Below are 11543 nucleotides of genomic sequence, written 5' to 3'. Positions count from 1 at the left end.
CACACACACACACACACCACACACACACACACACACACACACACACCACACATAATCAGACCATCCTGGACAACTTCTTCTGCATTCTTCTTCCAGAGCTTTCCAGAAGACTGGGCTCTAGGATGGTACTCAAGGCTGTTCATGTATTTGGTGATTTTAAAGTGACCTTCCCTCGACAGTGTTGCAAATTATAATTCTTTTTCTACCTCTGATTTTCTTTGGGACTATGTGTACAATATAACTATGGAGAGAGAAGCTATTTCATATGTCTCATTCGAGAGAATGGAAAGGCCATTCGGGCATGTAGGATTCTAAACTGTCAATGCTGGCTGGGTTGAGTTGAGTAAAATAACCCTGAGCAACGTAGAGTGACTTGCAGTGGGCGGACAGTGAAGGGCATACACAGCTTCTCTCGCTAAACCCAATCTGGTTTCCCAGCTCATTTCCTTCAACTCTCCCCAACGTAACTCCCTATGCAAGACTGATCTGTTTTCCTCAAATAAGTAGTGGATTTTCCTGCCTTGGGATTATTATTTCTTCTGCTTCTAAAGCTCTTCCTGGCTTTCCTGCTTGTCAGGAGCCTACTCTTCCTTGAGGTGTGGTTTCAGTGTAGCCTTCTAAACTTTCCTGGTCCCACCCCCTCAATCTTGAGTGACAACAGTGACTTCCTCCTCTGGGCTCTCGTTCCCCCTGCTTCTCCTTCTCCTTCTGGAAGCTCAGCTCCTTCCCTGGGATCTTAAGGACTTTTATGCACCTGACACACCCTTCACTCCTCTAAGCAGCTTCTCAAGAGCAGGATTTTTTCAACCTGCCAAGTCTAGGAGTCCAGGGTGCCTGTTAGGTGAAGGTGCTCATTTCTTGGTGCTGATGCAGTGAGACTTCGAGTTGGATGGCCTGGTCTGAATCATAGCTCAACCTCTCCCTAGATGTTGGACATGGGCAAGTTACTAAGCCTCATTCCACTCAACTAGAGCGTATGGAGTAGGATTATTGTGAAAATTCTGTGAAATAGGCCATGATTTGCTTATTTAGCAGTCATTGGCACATAGTAAACACTCAATAAATGTCGGCTGTTTTCCTTATGGGTCCATTATGTTAAGGCTTTTTCTCCTAGATGTTTTTAGGTTCCATCATATAGAAGTAGTTTAGCAGAAAAAGCAGGCAAACCGTCAGATCCCCCAAAATTCCATGTTCCAGTCCCTTGTCATTTAGGAATTATGGTAGGCAATGGCAAATAAATAAATAAATAAATAAATAGATCTCCGAAGGACATTGGTTTGTCGGTGGAGCAGGAGGGAAGCAGATGCATTGGGATTAGAACAAGCCATGCCCACTGATTTGATCTTGCACTTTGGCTTGTTGAAAGATGGACATAGCTGAGGCTCATGATGGAATTAAAGAGCCCCTGGGAATACATTTTGTCCCGAGGCCACAAGGTTAGGCCTTCCAAATGGTACAGACTCAGCTATTTGTGGTCCTTTCTGCAAGTAGCACAAAATAGCAGAAAAAGCTGTGGCCTGAGATCCTAGAGCTTCCGCCCAGGGATGCGTTGGTTTATGTCCTTGCCAAGACATTATGCTCTCTCCAATTCAGTTTTCTTATCTGATAGGGGCTGTTGTCACTCACCTGCTGCCTTCCCAAGATTTTACCATATCTGCTTTCTGTTGTCTTTAAATACACTTTTACTCTAAAATATATTTGTAAAGGAAACTATGTAGCATGATCTTAAATGCAAAACCATGTAGAGAAGATGATTAAAAATAAATGCAATGGAAACAAAAAGTTAATATTTGCATAAATTATTATTAAAATTTAACTTTGTCCTATTTGCCTGTGAAAGTCTCTGAGCCTGAGGCCTGCTCTCCATTGGTTGGGTCTGAGTGGCCTGTGAAAGCCAGAGAGCAGCCAAACTGAGTCTTTCTCTAAAGTTACCAGAAAGATCACCTTGATAAGGTCTACAAATGTTTAATCACTATATTTTACAGCTGAAACTAATATACTGTTGTATGTCAACTGTGAAAATAAATTTTAAAAAAGAAAAGAGATTAAAAATAATAATCAGAAAGAGTGAAAGAAATATTGAATTCCTTACTGAAATTCAAATTATTTAATGCTGTGTCCATTGGTTGGCATAGCACCTGTGGAACACATCCCATGTTTGGGAAATAGTCTCCCAGAATTAGCATTTTATTTTGGTTGATAGTGAATCTAAAGACAAATAAAACAGTTGACCCAAGGCATTGCTTTTGAGTAATGTAACTTACTGATAACATAGTGTGTGCGCTCACTGTTTACAGACAATTTAGTTAGTTTTCATCAGGTCATTACACCCAAACATTCTATTTTTCTATCAGTAAAGAACATCTAAAAATATATTGCTGGTGCATCTCTCTACATTTTTTTGCCTTCTCATATTTATGATCATCACCAAGTCTTTTCTCATTTCTTCATCGTCAATATCATGAAAACCAATAAACATCCCCTTGTCCACTTTGCTAACCTGTTTGGGTGCATTTAAATGTCTCTGGCCTTTCCCACTCTCCTGCCTTTCTCTTTGCTGCCACCTAAGTCTCTGGGTCTAAGTTCTGCCTCAGGGATGAGTAGAATATCATCCTCATGGAATATCATCCTCCCACGTGCATAAGAATCACCTGAGGACACCTTTTTAAAATGCAAATTTCTGCTCTTGCCACTTCACCTCTGCCCTCTCACCCTGCTGTCAGAGGTCTGGTGTGGATCCTGGGAATCTGTATTTGTTACAGGGACCCAAGTTAATTCTGATACAGATAGTCTTTGGACCCCTTTGTGAAAGATTACTTAGCTGGTGATTCTTTCCCTCCAACTCCTCCTCCTTCTCCTTCTTCTTCTTCTGGAACACAGGTAATGATAAGTTGATTTCATCAACTATTAAACTTCATCACAAAACTCTTCCCACCCCCAAAATGATTTCCTAATGGACAGAATTCCAGGTTTGGGAGGCAGAATGCCTGATTTATAGCAATGGACCCATCACTCCCTATCATTCAATCCAGGCCACATACATTGACCTACTTCCTCTTCTAAATTAAAATACTCTGTATCCTCCTTCCCTTGCAGATTTGTGTTGAAGATTAAATATGGGAAAAGGTATACAAATACTTCATAAATTGTAGAGGATTTTTACAAAACTATGAAAACAAGAACTGTACTTAAAAATACTTTTGTTAAAATATTGGAGATTCTTTTTAATGATGTTTTTAAATTTTATCTTTATCATTGAAAATATTACAGCTGTCCCATTTACCCCTCCCCCATTTACCCCCTCCACCCCACCCTACCCCTCCCTAGGCCTTCACCACACTATTGTCTGTGTCCATGGGTTATGCATATATGCATATAAGTTCTTTGTTTAAACTCTTCCTGTCCCCCCCTTCCCTCTGAAATATGTCAGTGTGTTGTATGCATCAATGTCTATTTTGTTTGTCAGTTTATTTGTTACTTAGATTCCACATATAAGTGAGATCATGTGATACTTAACCTTTTATGACTGGCTTATTTCACTTAGCATAGTACTCTCCAGGTCCCTCCAGGCTGTCTCAAAGGGAAAGAGATCCTTCTTTTATATAGCTGCATGGTATTCCATTATGTAAATGTACCACAGGTATTTTATCCATTATCTATTGATGGGCACTTGGGCTGTTTACAGATCTTGACTATTATAAATAATGCCACTATGAATATAGGGGTGCATATATTCTTTCTGATTGTGTTTCAGGCTTCTTAGGATATATTCCTAGAAGTGTGTAATGATGTTTTACATCAGGGATTTTGAGCGACTCTGCCAATGTTTCTGATCAAGCATATGTTTGAGGAAAGACAGTTGTGATCTCGCTGCATTTTAAGTTGTGGCATCTCAGCCCCTATCCTCTCTTACCCAGATACACTTAACAGCTTTGCAGTGTAATTTCACAGATTCAGAAATGGAGGCCTTTCATATCCTTTAATACAAATCCAAAAATCACACCCCCTTGTGTTTCCAGTGAAACTTCTTCCCTCCAACACAGAATAGAAAGTATCAGATACTAACAATAGCGTATTAAAAGCCAAATTTGAAGCAATTACCCACAGCTTTGGAGAACAGTCCCACACACAGCTGGTGCCCAATCAGAAGGTTTGTATCTGTCACCCACCGTCTCTGCTACTCACACAATCAGAATGTCAGAGCTGCAAAGGATCTTATAGATAATCCTCCTCCTCATTTAAAAAATGAGCAAGGGAGGCACAGGAAAGGGACTAAGTCATCAGAGTCGCCTATGGGGGGAGGCTAACGAGGCATTAGGTTCCCGTCTCCCATTCACTGCTCACATTGCTGCATTCAGCTGCTTCCTGGGCTGAGTTAGTAAAGTGACCTTGCAGTTGAAAGTGAAAGGGGTTCACTTAAAGTCACATGCACTGAGTGTGATCTGTTGTACTGGAAGTTGGTCTCTTGGAGTGCAGCATTTTGGGCCATAATTTTGTATCTTGAATGCAGATGTAAAAGGCAGATGGCATTAAACTGTTGTGTTATCAATTAGATTGGTACATTAGGGTAAGGTGAGAATGACACAGGACAACCAGGACACAAGATCACAGTGTCATTATTCTCAAGTCCCCATTTGCCCTGTCCAGAGGGAGTTGGTTGTGAGTTCTCTGTGGGGTTAGAGGCTGGGCTATTGTCCTTCTTTCCCCATGACTCCTCTCTTTGGCAAAGGCTAAATTGATGTATCCTGAATAAAAAGAAGTGACACCAGGCACCCATTAGCAAGTCCACAGTAATATCAGTCTTTTCTTTTTTGTAGCTATTTTAAAGCCTTTGTTATATTTATTTTTCTTATTTATCATGCATAAACTTTTTTTAAAAAAAATTATATAACTTATTAGGGTGACATTGGTTAATAAAATTATATAGATTTCAGGTATATAATTCTATAATACATTATCTGTAGATTGTAGTGTATGTTCACTGCCAAAGTCAAGTCTCCTTCCATCACCATTTATCCCTCCCTTTACCCTCTTCTACTTGCCCCCAACCCTCTTTCCTCTGGTAATGACCATACTATTGTCTGTGTCTACCTTTATTTAATCTCTGCCAAGACGACATGAGACAGCTAATATAACCTTTTGGAAACACTTTTCAAAGGACCTCCTCCATCCTCCCCACAGCTCTGGAGCCTTCTGTACACCCAACTCTGTGGCTCTTCCTGCCTTGTCCTCCGTCCTCGCTCCCCTGTCTTTGCTATGTCTATTAACCTGGGTTTTTTCCTCTGACTCTGTCCTCCCTCATTTCCTTCTGCCTCTGCAGGGTTGGTTTTCTGTTCGCCTAGCCTCCCCAGTTCTGCATCACAGGAAACATCCATGCACTTGGCGAAGTTCCTGCATTAGTGGGCAGGGGTGTTAGCAGGAGGGCGCTGTGTTAACATGTCAGTCACACTGTGTTTCAGTGAAAAGGAGGGGGGCATATCACACTGTAGGCTTCCCACAGGTGGAATAGATAAAATATGTGCCCTGTACATGTTTCTTTTACCCTAGAGTTCATCATAATGGGACAAGAAAATGTTAGAGACAGCAGCACCTGAGCCCGAGACGTAGCAGTGGTAATTCTCAAGGTGACAAGTGACAATATATCAGGACAATTAAAAGCAGACTTTGGTATAAAAAAATGACGTAAATATAAGGTCAGATCCTGCCATTTATTAATTGAGTAAACTTGGGGAAATTATTTAAACTCTGAAACTCAGTTTCCTTATCTGTTAAAGAGGCATAAAATACATGAATTAATGCATAACACACAGGTACTGCACTAATGGGAGGGAGTTTTAATGTTGATAATGATGATGATAAATAAGTATTTTGGGCCAATGAGAAATAGAAACCCTTCCTTCATTGCTTCCTTTCTATTCATCCTTTGTTTTCCTTTTAAAGGATATTTTCAGTGAATGAGACAGATAAAAATGGTGTGTGTGTGTGTGTGTGTAGGGGGGTTATGTAAAGACATGAGGCCTCATCTTGAGTATCTATCTAGTGCCGTAGTTCTGAACCTGTGGGTTGCGACCCCTTTGGCGGTCGAATGACCCTTTCACAGGGGTCGCCTAACACCATCCTGCATATCAGATATTTACATTATGATTCATAACAGTAGCAACATTACAGTTATGAAGTAGCAACGAAAATAATTTTATGGTTGGGTCACAACATGAGGAACTGTATTTAAAGGACCAGAAGGTTGAGAACCACTGATCTAGTGAATGTAGTGAATGTATACTTGAAAATGGCACGTGGAAAATCTGGAAGAGGAAATGTGTAACCAAGGATGAATCAAAAGCTATGTTCCGAGCAAATAGCCAACCCAGAACTAGTTAGATCTCATGATTTAGGGAAGAAACCTTACATATCCTGCTACAATAAGAATAGTCTCCCAACTGGGTGTGAGAGAACATTATGAGGAGAAAGTTGCTGTCCAGGATTGGTGGAAAACATTTAACTGTCTCTGAGCCAAAGCGTATTATATCTCAGGGGATTAAAGAGAGCGGTGGATCGGACCTCTGGCTGGTGCTCTGTTGAGGACTGGGGAAATGAGGACAGCCTGGAGACCAGTAAATATTGACCAAGTTGTTAAAGGCACACTAAAAGCTGGACTCAGGAAACTGCGGGCTCTTAGCTTGAAATGGACCTTACCAAAATTCTAGAACAATTATAATACAAACCATTTGTGAGCAAGAGTCAGTGCTATTTCATTAAAAATAAATCATGCCAACTAATTTCATTCTCTATTAGGACAGGTTTATTTACTGCTTGGCATTAGAGATGCTTCGGCCAGGTATTGGACAAAGCCTTGCATAGGCAGGCCCAGTCTCACCTGTCGTAGCGCACTGCGACTCTCTGTGTTCGCCCTGTCCTGATCAATAGTTGTTTTATCTTGATGTAAAAGGCAGATGACACTAAACTGAAAGATCTAGGCAGCAATAAATTATCTGACCTTCCTATGTGCTTGTTAAGTCCTCAAAGTCTAGTTTGAGTTGGTGGTAAATAATCACATCTTGAATGTTGAAATTGTTATGATTTAGAATGATCTCAGTCAGCTTAAAATGATACCAGATCGATAACATGACATTTAACGGAGACACATGTAATGTCCTATATTCTGGCTCAAACAAACAAACTACATCAACTGCTCCCATGTAATAAAGAACCACTGGAATGGACAACTGTTTGTATCAAAGACATGCAAGTTGGCAATAAAATCAATATAAGCCAAGAGCTTATTGCCATAGTCAGAAATGAGCTCACTGCCGGCCACAGTCATGGAAGTTAACTAAACCGACGATGGAAAGTGCATGGTGTGTCCTGCTCACTGTGTCCATCTGTGCTCTTTCCTGGCACCTTGTTTCAAGAGAGATAATCATAAAATACGGGTTGTGTTCAGAGGACAGTGTTCATCCTCGGGACTGTTCTGGAAGCCAAAATATACGATGAACCATTAGAGACAAGTGTAGCCCGGAGAGAGAAAACTTGGAGGCTATAATTAGTAGAGGGAAGAATTTTAAGTGGGCCTGGCGGGCACAGTAGTTCCACTAGGAAGACAGATTTGGGCTAATAACACCAACAGGCTCTTTCACTAAAGTTGCTCAAAAATAATGTGTCCTGGCCAGGCACTGGGGATTCCTCCTTAGGGGCTGACGAACCACGCATCTGCGTGGCGTGGGGGCTTTCCTGCACTGGGGGAGGGGGCCCTTTCCCGAGGTCCTCTGTGGCGTCCATTCCAACTCCGAGGTTCTGTGGTCTTCTCCCCTCTCCAGGGACGCAGTGGAATGTGGTGTCCAATGGGAGAGTCAGTGCCTCCCCCCAGCAACTTCTCCTTTGATGGCTGCTCAGCCCAGTGACACTTAGTCCCTGGGCAGTGACTCAGAAGACAGCCATCCCTCCGAGCAGGGCCAGGTCCTAAGCTGCTGCTCGTGCGTGACTGCGCCTGGTGTCCTCTTCATCCGAGCGTTCCATCTGTCCGTCCGTCGGGGCAGGCACCCCATGCCCACCGGGCTTTTCCTCCGGGATTCCAGCAGGCAGCGTTGGCGGGAGTCAGAGGAGAGGATGGCCCCCCTGTTCACTGGGGGTCCTCCTCCAGAGATGCCCCTATGAAGGGATTTTTCATTTCCCAACTCCTTCCTGGCATTCGCCCTTGCTGCACAGTGTCTCTTGTCGCCAGTCTGTCCCTTTACTGTGCCTGGTCGGTCCCACTCATGTTCCAGACACGATCGCTCACTGTGTCCTATCTCAGCCATAGGTGTCGCTAAATATGCCTTCTTGGCTCTGCCTGCTCACAGACCAATGTTGTCACAACTCCCCCTCCACCCCCCCCTCGTGCCTGTCGGTCAGAGTCGTTCGTGTTCAAAAGCACACAATGCTCGCTTGTTCAAACTACTCACTGTCTCATCTCACCCTGTTCTGTGCCAGACACTACCACACTTTCCTCCCGGGCCCCGGGTCCGAATGTGTGGCCTCCCGGCCAGTCCCCATGTCAGTCGCAGACTTCATCTGCTCTTCCTTATGTCTGGTGTCAGTCCTTCTCTCCAGGACATGCTCCATTTATTTCCCATGGAAGAAACTGGGGCAGAGATCGACCCGAGGAACACAGTCTCCGCAGCAACCTTGGAGGGAAGCCGAAGACAGACAGCTTTCCCCAGAGCCGTGGCCTCAGCCCCTTCTGCTTCGAGATGCCCGCCTTGCTCTACAACTAGAGCAGCATCTTGTCCTAAGGGGCCTTGGGCAGGGCCCCTGCATCGTAGTGTTTATTAAAAGACTTTGGAATCTTTCCTGGGAGCTTGTGGTGAGGCCCAGGACAGCAATTTGTAACCCTGGATTCTGGCCGTGTTGCTTTCAAAGGGGAGACTGTTGGGAGCTCATACTGCTGAGACCTGTCACAAACTGCAGTCCCCTGTGGAGGAGGCAGGACCAAGCAGTGCCAGGGGCGCAAAAACAGTGCTTGACTTGAAGTCTGAGGACCTGGATTCCAGCCCAGGCTCTGCTCCTAATAGGCTGTGAGATCTTGATCCAACCCTTCCATCACTTTCCACGTCTGTCAGTTGAAGCTTGGACTAGGGGATCTCTAAGATTCCTCTCCGTTTCTAGGACAACAGGATGCAGCTATAGTCATCTGCTACCTCGAAAAGCCATGGCCGGCAGGCCTTTTGTCTGTTTCAAAGGAACTAGCTTTGGGTCTTCTAGCCCCTTGACCTTGCAGCTTTGCCCTTCAGATTCACCTGAATGTCTTTCATTCCAAGCCATCCATGGAGTGAACTGCCTCGGAGTGAATGTCACAAAGAAGTAAACGCCATCACGCCCCAGAGCCATGGGGGGTTTGAACGTTGATCTTGGCTGTGATTTGATAGCATCTCAGGACTTTGTCACACTCTGTTCCCGCTGCTTAAGAAGAGTCAGTTACCATTCCTGTTGATTTTTTACTTTAGTCCTGGAATTGAACCGGACAGGAAAGACTTTGGAATGAGGAAGAGGAAATTGCCCCCAAACCATCCAAATGCAAAAAAAAGAAAGAAAGAAATCTGTCCTGTGAAGACTTCATTTTACTGGGGAGAAAGTCATGCCTTAGGGGAGGGGAAAACCTCTCAAGAGAAGTGTCCTTTGGAACTCCTGAGTGTTGTGGCGAAATACTGCCCCATGCTGAGATGCTCCGTGGGAGGCAGGGCCTCTCGCTGGTCCATGGAGCAGATTCGGTTGGGAATCTATTCTCATCACACGTGAAGAAAGTTTATTAAGTCCTACCTTGCACCTGGACTGGCTAGACCAGCCTCCTTTGCTTTTTCAAGTCACTGTCATCTGCCTTTACTAGATTTGGGACTCAGGACCGTTTCAAGGATGGTCCTTTTCTAACACAAAGGAGGGAACAGTAAGGTTCTGAGCCCCAGGGCCAAGAACCTGGCCGTCAGACCCCAGCTGTCTGCTCTGACGCCACCACGCTGCCCACCGCCTCCCGGAGCACATGCACATGAGTCAGTGGCTGACTTCCTGTGTGACCCTGAACTAAGAGCCGACCTCTCTGGACTCGGAGAGACTCTCTCCTGCCTACATCACACAGTTGTTGTGGCGATAAACGATGTTTGTGAAAACATCCTGCGAATCATAAAATGCCAGTCTGTATGTTGATTGTTACTTTGGATGTCCCTGCGCTCCCCAGGACTCAGAACTTCTTCACCAAGAGATGAACCGATTTAGAGAATGAGCCCTCTGTATTGAAAAACAATGCCAAGGGAGCGCCTTTTGGGGGTCCATTCTTCCAAAGCCACCCTTCCTCATTCGGTTACTCCAGGTTTTGCAACCCACACAACGTTAAAGGTTCATGCATCACAAACCCTGTATTTATTGGGGTTTTGTTGTTCTCAAAATAAAGGAATGGTTGGAGAGAGATGGGGGCTAATTTGGTAAGAATAGGCCTAACTTTAAGTAACTTCGAAGTCACATGGAATAAATTCAAAGGCCTCTGCCTTGAAAACATTTATTTGGAGGAAAAGGGTCATTAAAATTATATATATAAATTCTGTGGAAAAAAAAAACCAAAAACCCTCAAACATGGACCAGACTGTGAATGAGCAGCTGACAATTATGTTACATAAAGAATCTGCTAAGATACTGAACCAGATAACTTTTTAATTGTTGACAGTATTACAGTTACCCCCAATTCCTTCCCCCTTTAAGAACCAGATATCTTTTGAGATTTTTGCTATAGATAGCCTGTGTAAATGATTACTAATTATAATTTAATGTTATTTTGCTAGCACCTTAATTTTGTTTACATTTTTAATAAAGTCGAATTACAAGTGAGGCCACATGTATGGGTCACAGTGCATTGAGTCTCCTTGTAATTGGCATGTAAATTACATGAATGCCCTCCCTATATTGAACATGGGACTTAATTAAATAATTATAAATGATCACACATTTTAATGATGGCTGTATCTTTGGTCTTAGGAAATTATAAGTTATACTTATGGTTTATTTGAAACTGAAACTTGGAAGGTACTGGATTCCTTGAGTCGGATTTGTTTCTATGGGAAGAACCCATGCCTTGATGATGATAGACTTTTTTGATGCAGTTCCCAGGAATATGTTCTGGGAAAAACAGGAGCCCACAGACTTGTGTGTTTTTTTATTGAGAAATTCTATTTATTGACAAACATTAATAAATCACATATCTGTTTACATCGGTGCATTCTGTGTGGTTATTATATACATTATATACTGCGGGAAATCTTAAGTCTTAAAACGAATAAATGACTTGAATACACAATAAAATGCCAGCGTCCGTCTGTGCCTCAGTTCTCTGGAGTGTCACATGAAGTGCCGTAGCCCGACGCACCCTCGGAAGCTCTGGACATTGGAAGTTGGGAATATTCTGCCTCCAGTATCAGGTTCCCCTCAAGGTAAAGCTGGGAGCCCAGGATCGCTAGGTAATGGGATTCTTCCTTTCTGTCTGCCGGCCACGTTCGTCAGCACCTCCTGGCGGCTACGACAGATCT

The 11543-nt window shown here is 43.4% G+C and overlaps 1 protein-coding gene across 1 annotated transcript in view; it reads left to right on the top strand.

Moving 5' to 3' along the window:
* HTR4 (5-hydroxytryptamine (serotonin) receptor 4, G protein-coupled) overlaps positions 1-11299 on the top strand; it is a 166335-nt gene extending 155036 nt beyond the window's left edge. The window contains exon 13 of the mRNA XM_014543063.1: positions 7815-11299. Within this exon, the coding sequence (XP_014398549.1) occupies positions 7815-7905 (91 nt within the window). The 3' untranslated portion in view covers positions 7906-11299. The remainder of the gene's footprint in view (positions 1-7814) is intronic.
* Positions 11300-11543: the final 244 nt, after the last annotated feature.

This window comes from Myotis brandtii, unplaced genomic scaffold, assembly GCF_000412655.1.
Source record: "Myotis brandtii unplaced genomic scaffold, ASM41265v1 scaffold32, whole genome shotgun sequence".
Classification (NCBI taxonomy): domain Eukaryota; kingdom Metazoa; phylum Chordata; class Mammalia; order Chiroptera; family Vespertilionidae; genus Myotis; species Myotis brandtii.
This window is presented reverse-complemented; position numbering and strand designations above follow the sequence as displayed.